The sequence below is a fragment of the Strigops habroptila genome, chromosome Z, assembly GCF_004027225.2.
Source record: "Strigops habroptila isolate Jane chromosome Z, bStrHab1.2.pri, whole genome shotgun sequence".
Taxonomy (NCBI): domain Eukaryota; kingdom Metazoa; phylum Chordata; class Aves; order Psittaciformes; family Psittacidae; genus Strigops; species Strigops habroptila.
The window spans coordinates 30,398,238-30,425,241 of NC_044302.2; the positions used below are offsets into that span (position 1 = coordinate 30,398,238).

A 27,004-nucleotide genomic window follows, 5' to 3' on the forward strand; every position below is an offset into this window, starting at 1 on the left:
ACACAGAGAGTTGTGGTCAATGGCTCAATGTCCAACTTTGGAGACTGGTAACAAGTGGTGTCCCTCAGGGGTCGGTGTTGGGACCAGTCTTGTTCAACATCTTTGATGGCAACATGGATAGTGGGATTGTTGCATCCTCAGCAGGTTTGCCGATGACACCAAGCTGTGTGGTCTGGTTGACACCCTGGAGGGAAGGGATGCCATCCAGAGGGACCTTGATATGCTTGAGAGGTGGCCAGTGCCAAGCTCATGGAGTTCAACAAAGCGAAGTGCAAGGTCCTACACCTGGATCAGGGCAATCCCAGGCACAGCTACAGGTTGGGTGAAGAGATTCAGAGCAGCCCTGCGGAGAAGGACTTGAGGGTGTTGGTCAATGAGAAACTGAACATGAGCCAGCTTCAGTGTGCACTCGCAGCCCAGAAACCAACCCTATCCTGGGCTGCATCATGAGAAGTGTGACCAGCAGGTGGAAGGAGGTGGTCCTGCCCCTCTGCTCTTGTGAGACCTCACTTGGAGTACTGTGAGCAGTTCTGATGTCCTCAACATAAGAAGGACATGGAGCTGTTGGAGCAAGTCCAGAGGAGTGCCATGAGGATGATCAGGGAACTGGAGCACCTCCCATATGAAGATAGGCTGAGAAAATCGGGGCTGTTCAGCCTGGAGAAGAGAAGCTGCGTGGAGACCTCATAGCAGCCTTCCAGTATCTGAAGGAGGCCTGCAAGGGTGATTGAGAGGGACTGTAGCAACAGGACAAAGGGTAAGGGGTTCAAACTTAAACAGGGAAAGTTTAGGTTAGATACAAGGAAGAAGTTCTTTTCTGTGAGGGTGGTGAGGCACTGAAACAGGTTGTCCAAAGAAGTGGTAAATGCTCCATCCCTGGCAGTGTTCAAGGCCAGGTTGGACAGAGCCTTGGGCAACATGGTCTAGTGTGAGGCATCCCTGCCCATGGAGTGGGGTTGGAACTAGATGATCTTAAGCTTTTCCAACCCAAACCATTCTATGATTTTATCATTCTATGGAGAGAGTGTCACGGAGAATCAAAGTTGGGAGCGACAGAGGATGCTGCTGGATAAGACTGGAAAACCAGGTGGTTGGTAAAGAGGTGGAAATCTGCTGCAGAGAGCCTGGTGGGAATCTGGAAGAGCAAAAAAAGGCAGAATGGGAAATTGAGGAGGCTGGTAGGGCAATAATATGGAAGAGGAAAAGGGAAGTCAGGTAGAGTCAGTTCAATATAGCACACAAAGCAAAAGGATTAGGTCAAGGGTAATGCTGAAGAAGAAAGCAGCATTTTGAATGGAGACATGCTGCTAAAACCACACAGGGAAGAAAAGACAGGCAGCTTTTCTCCTTAAGCCTATTTTCAGCTGGTTCCTTTGCTCCAGAGAGAGCAAGGGTTCACTAGCTGGGATTAAAATGGAAAAGCCAGTGTCCAGCTTGCTGACCGAAAGTTTAAAGATATGCAGACATACTCAGTTAATTCAGATCTCCAGGAGTACTTTATGTAATATACAACAGACATACACTAAGCTCCCGATTTATGATGCAAAGTATAGTGAAAATAGTATTTTAAAATTTCCTTCACATGGCTGAAATCTTCATATTGAGACACATACTCACTTAACAGGAGCATGGCTGTCAGAGCTGAAAGTTAACAGAGACAATTACCTTTTTTCCTATTCGGAGAGCTGTGTAATGAGAACTTCACAGACCCTGTGATTAGTGCAGTACCCTTAAGAAGAGTATTGTCCTAGAGTTCGCAGATAGCCAAAGCACGAAACTGTCTCGACATTCTTGGGAGATATCTTAAATTGGTACTTTGGATGTTCCAAAGACTTTGGCATGTCATAACAGATTTCATAATGTTCTCCAAATGTGAGTCAAGAGAAACAGCGTGATGACCAAGCTCTTGCAAGTAAAGGATTCAGCAGACACCAGGATATGATTACTCTAAGTTTCAGAAAGCTCTTAGTAACTGGGAAAATAACTTTAGAATTAAAAATACAGAGTAGGATAAAATTTCCTTTTATTTAATGTGAACCGAGTATAAACGCAAATCACTTTTTGCTTATTCTGTCAAGATAATCTCACAAATTGGCCTAAAAATAGGAAAAATGTGTAAAATATTAAAGCATTCTCATTTCTTGGGAAAAAGTAAGCCCCACAGATTGGAAGAAAGAGAGTGCAGCAAGTGCCATCTGGAATAAGTAAGTAACCCTGAGAAGAATTTGTGATGTTTACGAGGCTCAATACTGATACAGGAAATTCTATCCATCTGGCATAAAGCCTGCAAATAATCTGCCACTGGGGTGCATAATTCAATAGAAACAGGTTTGATAAACCAGAAGTAACATTCCCCATAGTCACCTTGAAAGAGACATTTAATGTATTATGTAGCTGAGCTTTCAGCAATACGGCACCTTACTTTGTAGGTAGGCAGACCCGTATGCCATAAAAATCAGTTTTAAGGGAAGTGGAATCCACTGTTCTCTTAAGAGAAATCAGATATTGCAGGGTACTCACACCAACCTCAAGATCATGTGAAATCTCTGAGACAATGCCTTTTTATGAGAACATTGCATTTATATTTGGTACAGATGCAGTACATTGAAAACCATTTTAATGAATCCATTCAGATGTAGCTGGGACTGTACAAATGCCTGGAGAAAATATATGTAAAAAAAAAAAAAAAAAAACCAAAACAAAAAAAGTAATCTTAAAAGGCTGTAGGCAGAGCAGCCCTGAAAACAGTGATCTGAGGCAATGTTATCACATGCAAGCAAAAAGATACCAAACATCAATCTTGCTTAACAAGGGTAAAGAAATTAAGCTTAACACCAGTCACTGTTTGGGGATTTCTGATTAGGTGGGAAGTGGATAGCGGGTGTCTGTAATTGCTGACCCACTGTTGCCAATACCCATTCCTCCTGGTATAGACATACATTCACATTCTCGGCTCATAACTTTGTTAGGGCTTGGGAGCTATGGAGTATGCTTTTCTGACCAAAAAAATTAAAAGAACAGAAGAAAAAAGGAGAAAAAACAGTTCTGAGAAAAATAACACATTAAGTAGAAAAAAAAAACAACAAAGCAAAACAAAACAAAAAAGCAAAACAAAACAAAACTACAACAATATCCAGCTACAGTTATATTCAACACCAGAAAATTTGTAACTTCGTCTCTCATAGTAGAATGCTTTCCAAGGTACAAGGATATTAACTGCACTTCATATTAATGCATCTATTTTTTAAACAGAGTACAAAAATAACATTTAGTGTACTTGTCACAGAGCCACTACTGTTACATGCTAAAGTGAATAAAGGCCTGAATCCATATAAAAATACACTTGGGGTTTTTAATGCAAAAATAAGTCATGACTTATTTCACAAGTAGGTTCCTCTTGAATGCACAGTAAGAAAGTGAAAGAAAAATGATTTTACCATTAAAAAAAAAATATGTTCACTCATTTGTATTACTGTTATTGTTATGATTGTTTTTCTTCTTAGGTCAGTTGGATTGTTTTGATTAACACCTTTTTGTTAATTATTAGTGGTAGTGAGGGGACCCGAAAGGTATTTTTTATTCCAATTTGACATCCTATTTTCTTGTATCAATAATAAAGTTAGATTTATAATATTCAAGAATCTTGAGTAAGACTGTTCCTTGTTTGAGTGGTGCTTCTTTTACCAAAGAGAGAGGCAACACAAAAATATGTCTCTTGTTGATTTATACTGTTTTTAATTTTTGCTTTGGTATATAGTGGCTTTGTGGAAATAGTTCTAAATTTCTCACATCAGTGTAGATACATAGATCAGATACAGCTATCACATAGTAGCTTTGTCAGATATTAGGAAAGGCTTTTTAGATAGTGCCTTAGAGTCATCTTCAGGTAGAGCAACAAAGATCTGGAATTTACATACCCTATAGGTACATGAGCCTGCAGTATAGGTAAAGTAAGGATATGAAATCTATAGTGTAAGACTGGATGAGAAACATTTTCCATGTTTAAGATTTAAAAGAGATTTATTCATCACCAGTTGTGCTCAGTGCAGAAATCTCTAAAATGATTATTCTCCAAAGCTCTGGGGAAGAAATGGATTAGGGAAATCGTATTGTTCAACTATTTAAACAGTCTGGAAAACTCAGACATTTTTGGTTTGGTTTCGCAAAAGTCAAAAGGACTTATATATATTTGAAAACCCTTCAAAAAAGTCAAACATGTCAAATACCATCTTTTCCTCAAATTGTTCACTGCTAGTCAAACAGATTTTTTTAATGAACCATAGCTTTAGAAAAATCACTGCCAGTTCCAGCATAAAGAACTCAAGACATCTTGGTTCTCCCCCACATGAAAGTTACTGTCCTTGGAGTAGTCATAGCATTTCCTTCTGCCATAGTTTCAATCCAGTGGGAATAAATACATGAACTTATTTGTAAAGCCCTTTGAAGTACATCAGTGAGAATTCATTGGAAAAGCTTCAGGTTGCAGGTTGTCCCATTCTGCTGGATGGTGGAAGGAAAAAACACCCCATTTACTTCTCCATGTCATCTACAGTGTTCTCACTTCTGATAAAGTTTAACTTCTATCCAAAGAATCAGCTTAAGAGATTTTTAACAGAAAGCTTTATATATGTGCTTTATATACACTTTCTTAATATGGATTATAGTTATCTTTATTAATTGTTCATGTATATATTTCTCTTTAAAACTGTTAATTCCACTGGATTTAAGGAACATTCTAGGATTCTACAGTTGTTATCACTTACTGATGTAATTACTATGTATGATAAAACTTGCTCATCCTATAAAACTGGTTCTTTTTCTTCTAGAGGGCATGTCTTTATGTTTCTGTGTTACTCATCTGTAATGCAAGGTGACAAGCAGTGTAATTGAAAGAAAGGAAAATGGGAGGTCTAGAGTATATGACGCTTTCCTGTCAGACATGGGATGTATTGAAATTATTTCGATAAGAGTTTTGATATGTGTCTCTCAGGTAGCATCAAAAGACATCAGCCAGCTTGGCTGCACAGAGTTTGGGGAGAATAACTCAAGTTATACCTCTCAGCCTCTCCAACAGCCACGTGCTGAAAGCTTTCCAACCTCTTCTTCAGAAAAGCTTTTAAAATGCTCTGAGGTAAGTGAATGGCTCATGGAATTAGTATGGGATACAGAACTTCATGCCCTCCAGGCACTGGTTCATACTCAGTGAAAGACTGTAATTAGGACAAATCCTGCTCTAAGTTATAAAATTTCCACTAGAGTAAATGATTGCTCATTTATGTCTGGTATCTGGTCAGTAGGCAATGTAAATAAGTCAATGCAGCCTGTCCAGTTGTAGTAAGTTGGGTAACATATGAATCTATGGGATGAGGGAAGAGGAAAGAGGTCAGCATGCTCCCCACCTTTGTTGAGACACATTCCCTCATATTTACAGCCATCTTCCTCTGGTGTAAAGGTCAAGAAAAAGATAAAAAGGAGAAATTCCCTCCTGGGGAATCCTCCAAGTGTGAACAGGGTTAGGCTGGTGCATTTAGGATCTCACTCTCCCTATTCCAGCCCATCTATGGTACTTAAACCATCAGAAGATAGCATTTTCAAGGCCAGGTTGGATGGGGCTTGGAGCAATCTGGTCTAGTGGAAGGTGTCCCTGCCTGTGGCAGGGGGTTGGAACTAGATGAGCTTTAAGGTCCCTTCCAACCCAAACCAGTCTGTGATTCTATAATTGTATGATCTCTAAAAGCAAAATGCGCTAAGCATTTTCCTGCTGATTTTTTCTCCTTACTCTGTAGATAGGAATGAAATTAATTGTATGTGCTTGCAGGATCTTTAGACAACCAACAAAGTTGGACTCATTTTATCATGTTGCAATTGCCGGTTCATCTATGGCTGCAAGAATACCTTATAACGGTGATAAATGACTGACTCACATTTGGATATGTCACATATATATACAGACAGTTATATATAAAGATGGTGGTTTTATTGTTCTCTGCCACACTTTTTTCATCAAAATTCCCTTGTTCCAAAACAGTTAAAAGATAATAATTACCTGAAATTAGAGCCATCCGATATGACTAAAATTGAGTTATTACATAAAAATGGATATGAAATATAAATGAAATGTCTATAATTTATATAAGTATTGTTCTGATTTCATTTCTCTTAACACCATTTTCATGCTGTGCTTTCTTGAATTATTGCTCTAGCTTGAATTGAGCTGTGAGCTGTACATTGTCAGCCTTACTGGGATGTACTGTGTAAATTATGTAAGTCTATTAACATATATGCATCAGAATAGCTGTTAAAATTAGAAGTACTAGCATAACTGAGGAACAGACAAGAAAATGAGTTAGGTAAAGGAGTTTGGTAGGCAAGGACGAAACAAGATTATGAAGTATCAGCATACTGATTTCATTTGGACTTAGTAATATTCACTGTTGTCCTTCTCTCTGCTATTTTATTTCCAGATACAGCAAAAAACTTCATAAAGAAAATATTCAGGAAAGGTAGTAAAGACTCAAAGTGCCCATTTATTCTACTGCCTCTAAAACATCCTATTCTGAGCTAATCTTCTTAATTAATCAAACAAAAATACAGCTATGCACAGATTTCCTGCAGTGTTCATCTACTCAGAAAAGCTGAGCAGAAATACAAATCTATTTACATTAAAAACAAGAGTTTATTCCCCAAACACATTTGTCATTATAATCAATTATATTGAAAGTTTTGGCTGAATGCAGTTTGTGGTAAAGACAATCGTATACCCAAAATAAAAATGTTGGGTTTTTTTTAAAAAATTAGCCAGCAGAGATGGAGTGTCATAATGCAGCAAAGCTTGTCACGTACGGATGGAAGAGCTACAACTGCTTCCTGACTCCCCCAAATGAATCAGCTGGTATATAGTAGCATTTAGGCATGTTTCCCAAAACATGTGTACAAAGCTTGATAACGCGTTTTCTTCTATCTTGAGAGCTCTGCCACCCCTCTTATGCCAAAACAGCATCTTCAGCAGTATTTCCTTCAGCTCTGCACATTACAAACTTGCAGGAGTTTCTGCAGGCATGACCCTGGCATGGCTTATGCTGCTTGGCCATAAATACTTTGTATGTGCAGCCCCAAACAGACCTATTCACCAGCCTTGTAAGAAAGGTTGGCTGATGCTGTGTCTGTTCTGAAGTGTTTGCTGAGCCCTTTCGATGAGGACTTGCTATTCCCGTGGTGCTTGTGAGCTGAGTGCATGTTAATAGTGTTGATGCTGTCTGTGATTAACTGTTGTCCTGACTGATTCAGCCTGCAGTGCTCTCATTGTCCTCTTCTCTTTGCTATCTTTCAAAAAAGCACATGGCTCTCCCCTCAACCTCTCTGCTTCGAGTTCCTGAAGTGTGGGGGAAGTTTGTGCTGAGAAGACCCAGGTAACTCTTCAGAACGCAGTTTTATCATTTAGGTAAAAAGTTTTATCATATAAGCAGTTCCAAAATAATCTTCCTATTGGAATAAAAAAGTAAAACTCACACCCTTTGAGAAAGGCTTTTGCAGGAAACCAGTCTTCCCTGATTACTGAAATCATAGGGCTTGTTACAAGTATATGATACTAGTATATGATGTAGGAATTTATTATTGATTCATGTGTGTATAAAACTCCTCATGTACACACTAACTATGATACCATTAACTCATAGAGCTTGGGAGGATTTAAAAATCTAATCCCCTCCCTATGCAGACTCAGCCAAGCCAGCACCATCCCTGCATCCCTGAGTGATGGTTATCTCCTAGCTTCAGAGGTCTCCAAGACTTTGGATTTTTTTCCCAGATGCTCCACACCATCTATTCAAATGATTAGCTAACCTCACCTTTGGGAGTTTTCGTTTAATGTACAACTTGAATCTTCTTTCCTGCAATATTAAGTTTCTGTACCTCTCTAGCCCCGTGGGACATGGGGAACAGGCTTGTTCTTGTTTGCAGCTGCCTTTTATGTTTCATAAAACTGTCACCATGTCTGCCTCTCCAGGATAAACCATTTTGTGGTCTTCCCTCCCTTGGCCCTGTTTGCAGGTAACTCATCATTACCACAGCCCTGTCCTGGTCTCACCTGGGTAGATCCTTGCCTCTCTTGATATGATGCCCATAGTTGGACGAGGCGTTCACTCCATGGACCTGTCTTGCAGGGCATGCTTCTGCTCACACAGCTTCATCTAACACCTGCCTTTTTCACAACAGCATGGTATTGTTGACTCATATTCAGTTTATGATGACTTGCTCTGGATCTTTTTTTTTCTGCAAAAACTGGCACCTAAACCAGATTATAGGATAAACTGTTGCTGTAACATTAGAAGAAAAAACCACAACCCTTCCAAATCATTCAGTTTTGGGGACTTATAATTCAGACAAATGTTTTGCCACTGCAAGGGAGGCAACAGCACAGAGGAGAGTAGCACAGATATGTTTCCTGGCAGCACAGATATGTTTTTGGCAAAATGTGCTTGTGGAACTGGAGTCTGAGGCCACCCGGGTTTGTAGATCACTTAAGATGCAATATTTTATTCAGCACAACTTGATATAATACTACATGGCTTTCTAAAAAGAGTGATTTTACACTCATTTTAGCCCATTTCCTTTCACCTACTCCAGCCCCGCATTTTTACTAATTGCTTTATTTAAACAATAGCAGTCTCATGATTGTATGGTAAATTGGCCTGGTTTGCTCACCTGCCAGAAAATTAGAACAAGTCATGAAACTGCTAAGTAGTTCTTGCCTTGCAGCCACTCATTTGCTAGTAGTGATCCAAAAAAGAGGTAGTCCAGGGCTTGGGTGGGAGAATGACACCCCCTTCCATCATCAGCAGCTGTGTTCTAGAGCGTTTTAAGCCAGTTGTGAAACTGCACCTTTTCTGAGGTGGGAGCAGCAGGTTTTTGGAGGGGACACATTAACATTTAATGAAATGAAGTCCTTAACCTGCATAGATTGCCAACAAAACCTAACTGCCAATTTACATTTTAAAAACACTGCAAGACTGGGCACTTCCTGGCTCCAGAGTATGTACAGGACTGAGCGACTTCTCCTGCAGTTCCAGAGCTGACCTTATTGTCTTTCTTCCTTCTTGTCCTAGTGGTGTTTAAACATGATTAGCTGTACCTCCTTAATCTTCAGACGTAAGGTTTTTTCAGAAACCTCAGTGAATTCAGCTCACAAGTTGTATCTTAGCCTTAATAGTAACTCTTTTCCAAGAGAAAGCTGGTGTAAGTTTCTATAACATCATTTTAGCACTTACTTCTCATGTAGGCCTGAGAGCGTGAAACAATCACATTACAGCTGGAGTGGGAGGGTGTTTATATACGACGTTCTTTTGCTAATAACTTTAAAGATGACTTTGAACAGCAAGAATAATCTGTGCATAGGTGTTTTAGATAGTAACTATTATTTCAGGAACTATATTTATTTATTAGCTGATTAAAAGTCCTTCCTGGAACTGCAGGGCAATGGCTAATGACCAACGAACGCCATATACAACCTGCAGAAGCTTTGGCAGAAGAAAACTAACTTACACTTAATTTACTAAACTAACTAACACTCACTAATTTTTGTTCACCTAGTCACCTAGGTGCCTGAGAAGAGAAGAGGAATAAGGGAAGGGACCTCAGGCATCTGAAGAATTGGCGGATGATGGCAGAATGGCTTGTGACATCTTTTCTCCAACATGTGTAAGGCAGTAAATGGGAGATGGGTACACAGAGGTGGGTAAAACAACCCCCAGTAGCCAATTCAAGGAACTCAAGTGTCTGTCTCCTTGCAGCCTGGCAGCAGTGCTGGACACTTCTGACACTCATGCCAGCCGGAAACCTGGTGGTGAGAGGGGACAGGCAGAAGCAGCCAGACATTCCAACAGCCTCTCTTTCCTTTTCCTCATTCCCTGTGGGAAACTCCCTAAATGCACCAGCAGGTTTTGAATAACTGATCTAGAAAACTCAACAGTTCACTATGGCTGGACTCTTTCTACAGCCATACCCCTCCAACTGACCACCTGACACTTTTACGTATCAGATGTTCATTAGAAATTGTGTTTTACATGTGCAAACCTCTTTGTTTTCTGTTACTCTTGCTGTACTGGCTTAGCTGTATGGGGAGAAAGGAAAACCTACTGATATCTTTTGCTCGTGAAATAAGAAAAGACTTGTGCTACTGTGCTGATTATTTGGGTTTATAGCAGTAAATGCAGAGAAGAGGTTTGCAGAGTCCAGAGTTACCATCAGCCAGGGAAACCAGAAGGCAGTGCAAGTAGAGGGCATGGTGTCACTGGTTTATGCTTTATGCTCTTGGTCCAAACAGCCTAATCAGAAGATATTTTGCATTGTACAGCTGACACTGTTTCCATGGCTGTTTCTCTGCTGAGGTCCACCCACAAAAAAAGACCCAAGTCCTTTGTGCTGTTGAGGTGAGTGCATGGGTGCTCTATCAGGGCTTTGGTGGGCATAGTCCCCCTCTTAGGAGCTCTGCAGCTACAGGACAATGTAAAGGAGATGATTTTGTATAACCCATGCTATAATTGCTTCCATGCAGACACCATGTCTAAAGAGCAGCAAGGTACCATGGGTAGCATCACTAAAAACAATGGCTGATTTCCTGCAGGGCTGGCTTGGGACAAAAGCAAGCAGGGAACATTTGTGAGCTTGGTCTGCTGAGGACAGTTTCACACCCTTTGAGACCCAAGGAAACAAGCCAGAACTGCATCTCCCATTGCTTCAAGAGCTCAGGGTACGCTTTGTCCCCAGGCCACAATCTGCAATTTCAATTTGGGAAAATCTAAGGGAGGAAGTGTTATTTGTACGACTTATCTGAACCTATTTCCTGACAATAACTATTGTTCACTCTAGTAACTTGACATAATATAATTTATTTTGTGAAAAATAATTTCCAGCCCATAACTGTAGCAAGATATACTGTGGTTTTATTAGCAAAAGTAGATGGATTTTTTCATTGTTTCTGAAAGAAATCAACATGATTCTATTTGCAGAATGCATTAAAAGCTCATCTTGAAACCCTTGAGATGGCATCACAGTGGCTGATTTCAGTTCCTAACAACTTTAGCTGAGTTGTAAGATGCTGCGGGTTCCATATGCTGAAAAAATGTTAATATTCCTGTATTTGCTTTGAAAACTACTGCCCATGATTCAGTAATGCCAAGAAATCTTGATGTGCCCTGCTTACACTTTGTTAACTGGCGTGGTAAGATTCTGCTTTGTAGCCAGGAGAAACAGAGTAATTTTTTTTTCATGTGTGACCTTTATAATGAATCTCTTTATTATGTCTTTTGTGAAAGTAATCCATCTGTGGATCTTCTAAGCAAGCTGATTTGTTAATTGGGGGAATGTGATTTTGGTGTCTGACAAGCTGAAAACTAAAGCTGTGTGTAAGAAAAATCCAGAAAAGTGAAAAAACCGAAAATATCAGCATATATGCCCCATCCCTGGCAGTCTTCAAGGCCAGGCCGTGCAGGGCTTGGAGCACCTTGGTCTAGCAGAAGGTGTCCCTGCTCATGGCAAGGGTTTGGAAATGGATGAGCTTTAAGGTCCCTTCCAGCCCAAATCATTCTATATGATATATTCTTGCAGCAGACCTTACACTGTATTGTGAAAGTTTATTTTCATCTTTCAATTAGTATAGAAATTTTCCTCCATGAATGCTGTGGACTATTTAATCTAAATTTTTCCCATATGTAACTTCCAGCCTGCCCCTTCTTTATTCATTGTATTTTTTCCTTATTACAGATTTTATCTGTATTTTTTAATCACAGTTCTGCAGAAAAAGCAGCATGTTTTTTTAAATATCACAATCCATAACACTACCTTGAATGGATTTCTATCTCTTCTGCCAAAGCATCCACTCACATGTGAAAAATACCCAACAACACAGGGTCCCCCAGGACTGTTAATAACTCCTGTTGCTTTTCATCCTCATTCGTTGTTTGGGAAGATGCCCAAATTATTTAACTTGCAGGGACTGGTTTTACCGTTGTCTCTTATCCAAGCCCAGGCACATACTGGTGATTTCTGGTCTGAAGCTGGCATCTCGTAAGCACAATATAAGCAGTACAAGCCTTGAACACAAGAAAGTCAAATCTTGTGAACCTATCAGCAGAGCCAGTACCTGCTCCTCTAAACACATGACAAAAGGAGGGAAAGTCATGAAGAAATGTTAGGAGCTTCCTTTTCCAGCACTGCTTGGATAACATGGTTTAGTGTCAGCATTGGGAAGAAGGTGAGTGTTCTAGCTAGCTTATCCTGGACAAATCCAACCCATTATGCTCCTTTGTGGTTGTCCTGAGCCTTAAAGAAAGCCGACTGTCCCCTCATGAGGGGTGTTTCTTTTCTTGGAAATTTTTTCACATAGGACTTCCTGACAGAGCTTACTTAAGAAAGGTGTTTTCTGAGGCAGGCTCAGATTGGCTCAGCCTGCAGTTATTTCCTCTCTGTGATAGCAGCTGTCCATTTCCTGATTTACATACAATTCCACTTACCACAATTCATGATTGAGGGGTGGGGAGAAGCAAGGAGTTATTATTACCTATAGCCTTAAAGCTGCTGCTTTATGTCCTGACAACCCTACAAATCCAGAGAAGTGACTTATTCTCAAAGTGCGAAAATGATGTATTTTTTTAAGACATGACAGCATACAGTTTTCCTTTCATTCATACATGTAGCAGAATAAGTAAGAGCAAAGCTCTCTAGATTACTAAGAACAAAACTGATCACACTTCTAATTTTGCAAATTAGAAACTTAACAAAGTATCCCTTTATTCTTATAAGCAGGACTTTTTTCCTCATGTTAAGCAGTGAGATAATGAGTTTAACATTAACTTCTCTCCAGCAGTGCAGAACTGCTGTACAGCAGACATGGGTGTCAGCAGGATCCTTTAGGCAGTACTCTGAGTTTCCTCACCACTACATGGTTCGGGGCTGTCCTGATCCACCTCCCAAAGCAACCAGGACTTTGCCTTGGATCCTTCTTAAGCACCAGGTCTCCAGATGTGACAGGAGCAAAGCACTCACTTATGAACTCTTTGGTATGAATGATGATTAAATCTTGACTTTCATTTCAATAACCTAGAACATGGCTTAGCAGGAAAGGGAACAAGCTGTTCTCAGGTGGGCAACATACCAGGTGATAGCAGAGAAGAGGCTTCAGCAGGAATAGTGAGATCAATCAGTCCCACCTCACCTCAGTGGAACCAAACTAAACCCATGACTGTTACAACAGGGAAATTGGTTTCAATCACCACTCAGTCCTGGTTCTCCTCCTACATTCCTTTGTACTATTCCTATGTCTATGTTCATGCATTTCTGCTGGCACAAAGTTACTTGCTGCAGAGTATCTACTCTTGTCAAGAGCGTTACACCATGGGAGAATCCTGACCCATTGGCAGAACCAGCTCTGAAGGGAGAATTTGGGACTTTCCTGTGTCAGTCATAGCTAGCCACACAGCCCCGAGTATGCCTCTCTTTTACAGTCCTCAGTATTCCCTTGAAAAAAGTTCAGAAAGAGGCAGAAGAGATAGAACTTAAAGGCAGGGAGTAAGACCCAAAGTTTCTTCTAACATGCCACATGTCACATACTTTGCTCCCAACCTGTAACTGGTTTTGGAGAATAATCTTTTGGAGAAGACTGCTGGTCCTCTTGACTGTTAGACTGGGAAAAGCACTTCTTATATATTTAAAAAGAAAACTCATATGCAGGGAAGAGCAGACACCAAAGGCACATGTTTGGACATTTTCTCCTCCTGTGTCCTAACCTTCATGTAAAGGCCTAAACCTATGCCAAAGCATGGGAATCTTGTCCCAGTTTTTTATCATTCAGTACATAAATAGTGACGTGGAAAAATTAGGGAAGACATAAAGATGCAAAATATTCTTTGGTATAACATGCTTTTATGTAAGCTAGCTCTCAGCCAAAAATAAATACCTGATGAACCTCTATCCATGCATACTGTTTCTTTTCACTTCAGAAGCCATGCAACAAGGAAGCATATACTAAACATTCATTGCATTGCCACCATGAATTAGACCTGCACTAGATCCCTTTCTGTAAATGGGGGAGATGAAGCCAAGATGAATGAGCAGCAAAGAGCAATCCTGAGAAGAGAATCTAGATTTCTGATGGCAAACCCCAGTTCAGGGCTTAAGCAATTGACAATGCTGTTGCTTACATGAATGTTTAAAATAGTTACTCTGTGCACATAGGAAAGATTTACCCTGACAAGTTTCCACAAATATGAAAATGCTGCCAATGCTACCCAAACAATATCTACTCTTAAGGCAGTTGACTGACAGACTGTTACCTACTATGTATGTGCGAGGTGAAGGCTTCTGCCAACAGTTAACATACATAAACAATCCTCAGCGGAGAGTGAGATACATTAGTTTTGTATTTTCTGTGAAGGTCACAATAAAGTGTCCTCTTAAAAGCTTTCACTTTGCACACAGCAACAGACTGCTTACCATTCAGAATAATAAAAAATAAATCCTTGAATTGTGTTTTTTTTGTAGCGCAATGAGAGTTCCCAATGAATGGGGTGGGGGAAGCAGCCTTGGGAACAATCGAAATAGAAAAGTCATCTATCAGTGGGAATAACTGCTGGTCATGTTGAAGAAGCAGGAGAGAACCTGGCTTCAGAATGTATAATGTATGTTTGTATATATATGAACACCACACTGAATTGGTTTATACAAACTTTTGTTATCTGACAACATAGTTGTGCCTTATGGAAAGATTTCTAATGTCATCACACCAACAACGGAAATGTCAGAGCCTTTTCTCCTCCAGCCTCCTGACCCTGTTCCCAAACACCTTCCCCATGGTAGCAAGCTCTCTCTTGCCTGGTGGGGACATTGGCATGCACAAGTAGCCTGACTGCACAAGAGCAACAATTGCACATGCTGGTAGACTCACTGAGTCTGACCTCACAAGAGAAGAAGAGCTCAAGGCCTGCCTGCTCTTCCCCAATGGGTCTTTTGGACTCATTTGGATCTTCTCTCCACAGTTGGCAATATTCCTTGCGCACTGCTGAGGAGCACATCTTTAAGACATGGATTCAATCTGGCCAGTAAGTTAAAAAAAGGCTCAAGGCTTGGAAAAGGAAGGTGTAGGGAAGACATGAAAGATGATATGATTATGTCCATCCCTTGTCCATAGTGCATCCAGAGTAAAAAGTAAACTCACACATACTTCTGCAGTAGTGGGAAACCACCACAGAGGCCATAACTTACAGTAGCTTGTCTATGATGTATGAATGTGTGTCAGAACATTAAATTGCCTAGCCTCATCTGTAAGGCAGAGACTTAGAGAGTCTAACAGAAATATAACACAAATATTCTGTTTTCCTGGCTTTTTGGTGGCACTTGTTGAAAACATTGTATTTTCCTTAAAGGCAATTCTATCCTCAGTTCATCTAGAATCACATTTATCCCAGGAGAATCACTTCCAGTAACAAAACTGTAAACTCCAAGGCAGCATGAATCTCTTACCTAAGTATCAGTTTCTTCCTAAGTGTAACATGGACCAAAGTTGAAGCCAGTTATAGTGCTTGTCTGGGGACAGTCTGAAGGCACGTAAAAGACGTATAGCCCTCAGTTTCTGAAAGAGGAATGGCAACAGAAAATGCCCTTTTCCTTCCAGTCTGTCAATAACTTTCCTTGCCATAGCTTGTAAACCTCTAAGACTCAGCAGTGCATACACTGTTTAGCTCATAACCTGTGACGAGACCACTTTGACACTGGCAGGACCAGTATTTGTTCATACAAATAACTCATCTCCTCTGTTTGAACATTATAAACTACCCTCACACTTCTGCCTTGTGTTGCTAGCAAAGAAAAGGTTATATTGCCTTGGGTCCTTTAACAAGCACTCATTTCCTCACTTGCAAACCCAGACTGAGTACAATGCATAAATCTTTTATCAGGATATGTGGTCTTAACTAGGGAAAACCTATCATCTTCTACATGCAATTAATTAGATACAATGCCACTGTAAACCTCCCAAGGGAAGGATGGGGTTCAGCAAGCTCAGGAATTTGCATGACACATCACCACCACAGCCACCTTCTCCTCCAAAACCATGGCTGTGTCCAAGCCTAGTGATGTGCTCACCTGCACAGTGCTAAACTGAAAGCTCTGTAGGAGCAGTGCTCCCAGTACTGGTGTGCTCAGGCAGCTTCAGTTTCTGTGCTCCTTTTTCAGTGCCGCACTAAGCTTCCCCTTGTCTAGCCAATTCCCTCTGTAACACCAGACAGCTACATTTCTATGTTAATAGACAGCTTCACCGTGAGGCATGTTACAGGAATCCAGTGAGGTTTTAAACACAATGACTTAAAAAAAATAAATCTAACTTTCAGTAAGTGCTTGACAAGGGCAGCAGTCTATGATACAAAGACAGGAAATGAAAAGGAAAATTTTAAAATGTTTAATAGAGACTGAGATCTCTCAAGCCAGCTAAGGAAGCTGATGTACAGCACTGGGCTGCTTGCTATCAGCTTGCCTGAAAACACAGTGGGTTTAAAACTGAGGAACCAAGTGGGGTTGAGACTTGAAAATACAATTTCAGATATTCCTTTATTCCGATACCATGGCAATAAGCAAACTGCTAAAGGATTGCTGTGTAAAGGTGGAGGAAGAGTCAGAATGCCTCTCCCTATCATTCCCTTGCCTATATTTCAAAAATACGGAAGAAAGAAATTATGAAAGAGCAAGTTAAAAACAAAGCTATACAGACAATGCTTGCTGAGATTGTGTGAAACACAAGGGAAATAACAAACCAATTTCTAACCTAGAATCTAAATCGACTCTAGCTCAAGTCCCTGGGAACCTTTTTAAGGGGCTCTGAGGATTAAATTTTTAGAATTGAGCATCTGCTAAGAAACTGCAGATAGCAGTAAGCTCACTCAGCCTGTCAAGAGGAAAACACGCGCATGGTCCAGCGTTTCCCAATCCGCGGGGAAGAGATCCTTGCAGCCAAACTGCTTGTTTATTGTGTGATGCATGGTCTTATAAATCCTGCATCTGACTACGAGGCATGCGGACAGGTCTTTACAGAAACTGGAAGAGAGTAGAGAGGCTGCAGAACACTGTGGCCTAAAGAACAGCACAATGAAGGCGTGTAATGAAACATTTTTACGTTAAAGCATTGGGAATATAAAATTCAGAGCACTGTGGAATATAAAACCCAAGCACGCCACTGAAACGCCTGCAGTTGGTTACTAGAGGGAGAACGATTTAGTTGCAAGGAGCTGTGTAGAAAGTTTAAGTTTAGGATCAAGGTCTTCTTTTATGTTTTGTTGAACACCCTCCACCTTCATCAGGAGGAAGCAAAATTATGGGCTGTGATAGATGAGATAGCTGTAGCACATACCAGCTAAGAAACAACCAGTGGATGTGAGGAACAGACTATGAGGACACTTCAAACTACTCAACAGTGGAGTAAAGCTATATCCTACCTAAGGCAATTGGGCAGTGATGATAGAGAGGATGTTAGGATCCAAAGATGCCTCGGAGAGATCCAAAGGGACACCCCTCTATGAAACTGTGGCACCGGATAAAACCCCAACTGCCATGTACACAGCTGCACATGTTTGTGTGTTGCACATCACTTCAGAAATGGGTGTGGATGTTTTTCCTGCTGCTGTGGACAGAGGGGGAAGGAAAGCTGCACCTTCTTAGCCTTGCTGGCTTGTTGGACATAACAGAGTGTCAGACTAAATGTCAGACATCAGCCATGGGCTTGAGCTTACAGCTAAGACTTAATTGCTTCTCAAAAAAAAAAAAAAAAAAGTGCCAAAGGCTTGCACAGCTTTAGTTTGCAAATTTAATTAAAGAATTAGCAGAGTTTTCTTTTCCTGTGGAAAGCTATTAAGAATAGGAATAATTAAGAATAGATTACCACATCCCTGGCAGTGTTCAAGGCCAGACTGGATGGGGCGTCAAGCAACCTATTCTAGTGGAAGGAGTCCCTGCCTTTGGCAGAGGGGTTGGAACTAGATTATCTTAAGGTCCTTTCCAACCCAAACCACTCTGTGATTCTATCATCCTGTGATCACCTCATCTAATATAGCTACTTATTGCATTTGTACAGTCCTTGCTTAAGCACTGCAAATAGAGCACAGTATTTCACTTTACACAGAAATAATTTCAGTGAGCCACAACAAAACGAGATTAATTCAAAGTGTGCACAAAACATAACCAAGGAGAATACAACCACCACAGATACCAACCAGCTGGGAAGGGGGTGGTCTCACTGGACACCGTGCTACTCACAAGGTGACAGTTGAATAGCTGGGAATATTCTTGGTCTGCACAAAAAAGACAGCTCAGTGTACCTTGTTGTTGTGACCTTGACATTATTAAAACTTATTTGAGATCAGTTTTGGAAAAAAAAAATCTGCATTACAAATCCTGGTGATCACTTCTTGGGTTGTCTGACTTAAACTAAGAGAATGCTGTTTCAAGGCCTTCTCTTTCAGCATCCCCCACACTCTCTTTGACTGCTCTCATTGCAGCCCTTGCGTTTCCAGTGACTGTGAGAGATGTTATAGGTGTACAGGGGAGGCTGACACACTGCCTGAGTTGACACACTCAAGCAGAGGTCTAAGGAATGATCTTTAGCCTCCTCACTGCACAACAGACATTTGCCCTGTGCATCCTACCTGTGGTTCCCTGTGTGATCAGCTCTGGTCTAACCACAGAACAGACCCTTCCCTTCTCTCTCCCAGTCAGAAGGAACCTCTGCTGATTAAACAACCCAGTGCTTCAAGGGCACTACCCTGGTCTCTCTGCACGAGGTTCTCTGATGTCCAGGCAGGGACAGAATCCCCCTCAAGCTCTCCCTCTCCTTCCTTGAGCAACATGGTCCAGCCAAAGGACAAAGGCTCTGGGCAGGTTGAGGGAGATGGTGCTGCACAGCCATATGAAAACAATCACGAGCTCGCCACCCTGACAGACCTTCCAGCAAAAGGAGGTCCTGCACTCTTAAGTTCAGTGATACATTGCTCCTGGCACTGTGATTATTTCCCCCCCCCTCTGAATGAGAAACAATAAATATGTGCTTATACAACACATGAGATATTCTGAAATGCTCTTAAGATGATGGGGGTCGGGAGAAGGAGGGGGGTAGTGAGTGAGCGGCTGCGTGGTTCTGAGTTACTGGCTGGGCTTAAACCACAACACTCTTGAATGCCCCGTTCCGAAAAGTGTTCAAGGCCAGGTTGGACGGGGCTTAGAGCAACCTGGTCTAGTGGAAGGTGTCCCTGCCCGTGGCAGGGGGTTGGAACTGGATGGGCTGTAAGGTCCCTTCCAACTCAAACGATTCTGTGATGCTATTATTCTATGACCATTAATTTCTAATGCTTTATGCAGAGAGGACTATGCAATGAGGAATATTTCAATATGTAGGCAGAAGGAAAAGCTCAGTACTTGACTGAAACTTTTTGTGTTACATAAGAGTCAGATAATTATATCTGGTAATCTGCGTGGTATTCAGGACACACTGAGTTTTAAGTCATCCTAGATATTTGGATTATTATAAATAAAAAGCAACAGTGATTTCTACTTCCTCATTGCAGATCACATATTTAAAATTTGCTGTGTATTGTGTTTTCCAATTCTTTCTTCCCCAGGAATCACCCTTTTTCTTAGAGCATATTGTAAAGTCATAAAAACTGACTACTAAAAAAAAACCACACTCCGCCCCCGCCAAGAAAAAACCCCAAAAGAAAAAAAGGTTAAAAATTCCAGTAAAATCAGAAATTACTTTTCATGTTTATCACTAGGTGCAGCTAACAACATTTTAAATAAAAATCACCTTATAACACTTGAAAAAATACTTTTATTTACAAGCAAACATTCTAAGAACAGGAAATTATTCTTAGAGTTCTATTATCTGGCTTTATCTTGTTCACCCTTTATTTCCCCTGAGTAGTATCTTAGGCACTGTCCTGCTTTTCTCTACAACTCGCTTATGACTTAAACCAGTTTAGTCTCAGAGAAGAACACCATTTCAGTTAGCAGCATGGCCTGCAAGGAGTCACATCTTGAGATGACTTGTTTCAGAAATTTTTTTTAAGATTTTTAAGAAATTAAGGAAACATACTTTGCTTTCTACTAATCTCTATAGCTAGGCAAGGAGAAAAATCTATAATGTAATTAAGGAATTCAACGAGACTGTGCATTTGTAGCTGAGGAAGAAGAAACTGCTGTACCATTTCAAGCAAGAGGAGGATTTCCATGCCAAATGTGTTTAGCCATGTACAATGACAACCGTAGCATCCTTAAGGTAAGAACAACTCTGTAATTTCAGCAAGAGTATTCCAGTATTTTTAGTAAGCTACCACACTGGGCAAATTCATAGCTTCCCCTATACAGAGCCAGAGAAGAACAGTAAACAGTGCTGGACTGGTGCAGGTCAAAGACCCAAATAACTGGTATTGAGACTGAATCCCAGGTTTACCTACTGTATTTTCAGTCCTGAATTAATCCTTGCTCTGCTGTAAATACCTTCCTGGGATCTGGCTGTAAGCTTTCTTAAAAACTAGTGATTCAGATCAGCAGACTGCAAATTTGTCGCCCAAAACTGAAGGATTTAACCAGTGTTTGTTCTGGGATTTGATTGCCAGAGATTTTGCAAGGAAATGAAGGAAAACATGGAAAACAGCTGGGAAAAGTATGCTGAGATGGTGAATTTCAGCTTGCTATGGCCTTCGTGTTTAGGAATAAGTAAAAGGCAATGAGAACCATTCACTCCATTCATACACTCCAACATCTGAAAGGGGGAATGAGACAGGCAGTTCAGACTTACTTTAAAGATTGTTTTAGCTCAATACTCGTGGTACTGATACCAAGATTTTGGAAGATTGCAATATCCTGGGGTGAGACTGGGGGAGGAGGCCCCCCAACAGGCATTCTGAAGTGTGATCCAGATTCTGGAACAGAGATGGAATCTACCAAGCGCTTACCTCCCTATGAAACACGCATTTACATCAGAACTAAGAAGTGAAAATAATTGAATTCTCACTAAATTTTACATATAATAGAAATATTTGGATAATTTACTTTTCACTAGACTTCAGTAAACAAACATTACTTTCATTACTTTCATTGCAGTGAACAGATTTATCACAATACCTGACTCAGCTGACATTCCAGTGATCTTTGAATTAGTTTATGCATGTTGTAAACTTATGTGGTAGGTTAAATTCATGTTATTTCTATAAATATTTATTTCTGGAAAACTCTGCAATACAAAGAAAAATCCTCTTGAGGATTACTTCAGTGAAGGGTGCCATATGCCAGTAAGAAAGGTAGCTGGCAAGGTACTTTAATTTGGATATTATATAATAATGTTCTTCTATAACCAAATACAAAAAGCAGTGACAGCATGTCCAGCCCTCTCTCTCCTTCTCTTCCATCCAAATGGCCTACCAGTTTTTGTTGCTAACCTGTGGCACTGTGATTTCTAAAAGGCAATACATTCAAGACAAGATGCACAAAGGCATTAAAATTTTTATGTTAAGAGCAGGGAAGAGAGAAGAGTTAAAAAGCTTAAGAGAGTGATAAATACCAACTTTAAAAAAACGGATAAAAGCCATAAAAGGCAAAAAGCGTATCAAGGTAAAACCCAACAGAAGGAAAACTCAAGAGTGGCTTCCCACCTTTCTGTCCATTAGGACTCCTGTTATGACAGACACAAGAGTCCCAACTTACCACAGCAAAAGAAATGAAAAAAAAAAATACTGCAAAATTAATACCTTTCCCTGGTTTTCTCAAAGTCTTTGTTCCTTTCTATCTTGCTTGCTACCAAAGGCAAAGCAATGTCTATCTGGTGGCCTGTCTAGACTATGCCTAACCTCATTCTCCACAAAGGTACCCAAGTGAGCTCTGAACTCACCACATCCCATCCCAGAGCTCTGCTAATGACTGTGGCTGCTCCACATCTGCAGAACAAGATCCAGATAACCCTGAACTGGACAGTGTGTTTCATTACAAACGTACCCTAAAACTGGCACTAAACACATCTAATAATAGCATGCATCTCCTTATAGTGTATTCTCAAATGCAGTAGCTTTTATAATTAGCTTGCACGTCTAGAAGAAACCTTATTGGGGGGATAGCAAGATAATCTCTGTTGTGGAACTGAGCAGGGCTAAAATAAAAGTTATTTTCCAATGTAATTACAGACATTAAGAGAACTGCTATAATTGCTTCGTACTTGATAGTATGAGCAGGCCAGTAACACTGTGTCCATTTCCCCATTCTTAATTGTATTTCTTCATTTTTTTCAGACTGCATCCAGGTGTTTTTTTCTTGTCTGAATGCTCCTTTGAGGGCAAACAGAGTCTTACTAAAAGCGCATTTAGCACATGTGGGAATTTAGTAATGGCTCATTTATTCTCTTTGAAGACTATGGTCAGAGGTCTTTAGCTCCAATGCACTGCGTCTGTGTGCATTAATAATGGAGAATTACATTCATTATGCTTTACAGTGTGTGGCACAGAAAACACACATGTGCATTGTAACCTTGAAAGACTAGTTTTCTTCTTCAGCTTTTCTAGTTTAAATATACTGCAGCTCCGGAAGGAGATGCTTGTATTGATTGCTGCCATTTGAGTAGCAGACAAAATATTTAAATGATACATTGTCATCTGAAGAACCTGGAAAAAAAAGTCTTTGGTGAAGGTTAGCAATTGTTTGTGGTAGGTAAAAAAACATCCTTTTCTGCACAAAGTTCTCTGTATTGGAAAGGCTAATTCAATCACCTGCAATAATATTATTTCATATTAACCTGATGCATTATTTTGCAAAAAAAATCCTTCATTTACTGAAAAAATTAGGAAGGTTCAGTTGCCTCAATAATTACAAAACCTTATTTTATTCTTTTCCTTGTAGCAAAATCAAGATGATAAATTTATTTTACTTCTTTCCCCTCGAGGTGGGTCGACCTTGGCTTCATGGCAGGTGCACACCAAAGCCGCTCCATCACTCAAATCACAGTAGGATAATAAGAAATAAACCCAAATCTTAACACACCTTCTCCCTACCCCTCCCTTCTTCACGGGCTCAACTTCACTCTCGAATTCTCTACCTCCTCCCCACCAAGCAGCACAGGGGGACAGGGAATGCGGGTTGTGGTCAGTTCATCACACATTCTCTGCTGGTCCTTCCTCCTCAGGCCAGGACTCCTCACACTCCTTCCCTGCTTCAGTGTGGGGTCCTCTCTCCACGGGCCACAGGTCCTGCCAGGAACCTGCTCGAGTGCAGGCTTCCCACAGGGTCACAGACATTCCCCTGCTCCAGCATAGGGTCCTCCATGGGCTGCAGGTGGCATCTGTTCCACCATGGAGCTCCATGGGCTGCAGGTGGTTATTTGCTCCACCATGGATCTTCATGGGCTGCAGGCAGATATCTGCTCCACCATGGACGAATATGGGCTGCAAGTGGATACCTGTTCCACCGTTGACCTTCGTGGGCTGCAGGTGGGTATCTGCACGACCATGGACCTCTATGAGCTGCAGCGGGACATCCTGCCTTACCATGGTCTGCACCATGAGCTGCAGGGAAACCTCTGTTCCAGTAAGCACCTCCTCCCTGCCTTCTGCATTGATCTTGGGGTCTGCAGGGCGGTTCCTCTAACATATTCTCACTCTTCTCTCAGGCTGCAATTGCTCCTGTGCAGTAACTTTTCCCCCTTCTTAAATTCGTTATCCAGTGGCACGGCTAACATCGCTGATGGGCTCAGCCTTGGCCAACGGTGGATCCATCTTGGATCCAGCTGCACTGGCTCCACTGGACACGGGGGAAGCTTCTGGCAGCTTCTCATAGAAGCCACCCCTGTAGCCCCCTCTCCCCCCACTACCAAAACCTTGCCACACAAACCCAATACACAACTTAATATTTTTTAAATACAACAAACTTTTGCCAAGGTTTAAGTATGTCAACATCATTGTTCTTTCTCACAGCAAGATATTTCACCTGGCTGTATTTATAAAGGAAACTAAATTGGGTATCATATTCCCATTTGAAATTTGGACTTGATAACTGCAAATAAAAAAAAAATAAAATGCATTTCTCTTTTTTCCCATCTTTACTCTGCATTTGACAGAGCACTGGGGATGCCAGTTGCATAGTTTGAATTGCCTCTTTCACCTCATCTTACAATACTCCAACATTATTTAGAGGAAGTCTTTCTCCAGACTGTGCCAGAGACGACCAAGATCAGCAGGAAAGCTAAAGCTGAAAAGGAAGCAGGCATGCATAGAAGTGAAGAAGAGGGAAAACAAAACACAGTCAAATGCATGTTTTGTGCTGTTGCTTTCAAAACTACTAGTTGCATCACCATTAATCTCATCAGTAGAGAAAACCCTCTTCTAATCCAGCCACATACCACACGCTTTCTTAAATTCACTGCACATGTAAGATTTCAGGGTGCTCTACAGAACTGTAAATTTTAAATTTGTTAATACTAGAACACAAAGTTTCTTTATGGTATTCATTCTTAGTAAGTGCACAGATGTATATAGCACAGTCAAGACTCAGCTACATTTTCCCAATGCAGAGGAGTATTTCTTTAGAAACTGAAGTACAATAAAGTTAAAAGACATTATTTTATTTATAAAAGATCCACCTAATAATTTATCAACATAATTTTTCATGTTTTCTAAACATATTAGAAACTAATTCCAATGCCAGTAAACATCTTGCAATTAAGGAAAAGTGTGGAAAACACTTCAGGGAAGGAATGTGGAGTGAGAAAATTGCATACGATCAGGAAGATGTGGGGCATCATATCACGACACAGCATCTCCTATCTCTCAAAAGGCAGAAAAGTCAAATTAATGCACCTAGAACTACACCCTGATAGCATCTTTTATAGTCTCCAGACCTACATTTTGCATTTGCAATATTTTCCATCTTTAAGCATGATTCGAAGATTAAAAACTGTCCTTTCTGTCATCTTCAGGTTTATACATACTTCTCCATTTTTGTAGTTCCTGAGAATCATTTATCTTCCATACTTCAGCAAAGGACTTCAGCTTTTTTCTGGGGAGGGAAAAAAACCCCAAAACCATACATTACTCAAAATGCGGACACATTTTTAAATTAAGCACATCTAACCTTAAAAGCCCTACAGTCATGTGCAAAATTTTAATACAAAGTCAAAACCAGCAGTTTGCATAGCCCAAAATGTTATGTGAACTTTAAACCATCAGTTAATATTTCCCAATATACATATTCCAGTTCTAGAACAGTCAGCACTTTAATTTTATAACTAACTTTCAGTACCAGAAGCATTGATAAGATGAAATAAAACACTGAGCAAGAGTAAATCATTAAAGGAAATAAACAGCATTGCAGTTTGCACAGTTTAATTTCCAGCATTCAGTTCCTACAAATCTGCACTTGCAGAATCATAAAGAGTTAACATATTTCAAAATAAATGAGTACACACATCCTTCCTGTTTCCTTTTTAACATTTTTTGATTTAAGAAGGATTCGTAAGAGCTGTGACAAATAACAAGACATTTAAAATGGGTTAACCCACATTCATGACGACAAAGATGTCAAGACTGGATGGAATTACCCAGTAGGTTTTCTTAAATAATATGAAAGTGATTTATAAAAATAAGAATGCAGCTGGCCTGTGAGTATTGTGACAGCACAAGTGTACTGCTATAAACAGCTCTGATTTTGATTCTCAAGATCATGATAATTTTTATTTCCTACCACACATAAAGCATACCCATTTTAAAACTTCTTAATGTCTCTTTTGGGAAGACGACACAGAACAATACTTTGACTTTTAGATCACATTATGGCAGTAAGTGAAAATAAACAGGAATAGACAAGAATAAAATATTTCTATAATGACCTACACAGGAGAGCTGGAAAAATGAAAAATTAAGTAATACAATAATTTATGCACTGTGAAATCATCAGACACATTTGATGTTGGGTTGGTTTTTTTTTTCCTGACTTGAGCTCCAGGTTTATCTTGGTAGAATCATACAGAATCATGGAATGGTTTGGGTTGGAAGGGACCTTAAAGCTCATCCAGTTCCAGCCCCCTGCCACAGGCAGGGACACCTTCCACTAGACCAGGTTGCTCCAAGCGCCGTCCAGCCTGGCCTTGAGCACTGCCAGGGATGGGGCAGCCACAGCTTCTCTGGGCAACCTGTGCTATGTATGATAGATGATCCATGAATGACAAATGCTCGAAGTTCCCTCCAAAGTGCATACAAGAGGTCTACAGTGAATAACTTGGTACAGGTCAAACATGATGAATTAGCAGCTGCTGTGTGGTGGATGTTGCACGTCCCTGACCCCCTGACCCCCTGTTGCACATTAAAGAGGGAGTCAAAAGCGTCCCAACTTCAGATGGGTACGCTGGTCTGGCAAGCAGAGCAGCAGTGTCAAGGTCACCATTATTCTACCAACTACTGCCAGAATCAAGAGCTTCCCCTTCTCGCTCTCACCCTTTCTTCTTCAGGTAGTGATACCTGTTCATCAGGAAACTGTACTTGCATGCTACCAAGTGGAGAAAGAATGACTTTTCAGCTGGATCAGATCCCTGACGTGGCCAGTTCTGTGGTCATGCAAAAACCAGCCCTGTCACCATGGAGAAAAGGGTAGGGAGCACCCTCCTGCAGGAGATGGGGACCCTGCTCCAGCTTGTCCTCCCCAGTACCTGTGATCCCCATGTAGCTCAGGTGGCGGCAGCAGGGGCTTCCAGCCTTAGTGTTAAATCAAGATAAAGGACTCATCACAGCTTTAGATTATTTATTCCTTTTCACTTTAAGAATGTGAGTAGATTACATACTGAAAGCTAAAATATGGATGGTTGCTTACATATTCAAAAGCTGATAAAAGGGACACAATTAAGGCCTATAATTAAGATTGCCCAGTCAGCCCTCACTCTAGCCCTCTCTGGGCACTGTAAATCAGTCTGGTAGCTACATCATCACATACTATTTTTGCT

The 27,004-nt window shown here is 40.7% G+C and overlaps 2 protein-coding genes across 10 annotated transcripts in view; both read right to left on the reverse strand.

Moving 5' to 3' along the window:
* ATP6AP1L (ATPase H+ transporting accessory protein 1 like) overlaps positions 1-27,004 on the reverse strand; it is a 756,678-nt gene that overhangs the window by 597,021 nt on the left and 132,653 nt on the right. The window lies entirely within an intron of this gene.
* The window catches only part of MSH3 (mutS homolog 3), a 109,346-nt gene continuing 106,439 nt past the window's right edge, over positions 24,098-27,004 (reverse strand). For 7 of the 8 annotated variants that reach the window (XM_030470271.1, XM_030470270.1, XM_030470269.1 and 4 more), the window contains one exon: positions 24,098-25,068. In XM_030470271.1, coding sequence (XP_030326131.1) covers positions 24,960-25,068 — 109 coding nt within the window. In that variant the 3' untranslated portion in view covers positions 24,098-24,959. The remainder of the gene's footprint in view (positions 25,069-27,004) is intronic. The other variant, XR_003989187.1, reaches the window with a different exon arrangement.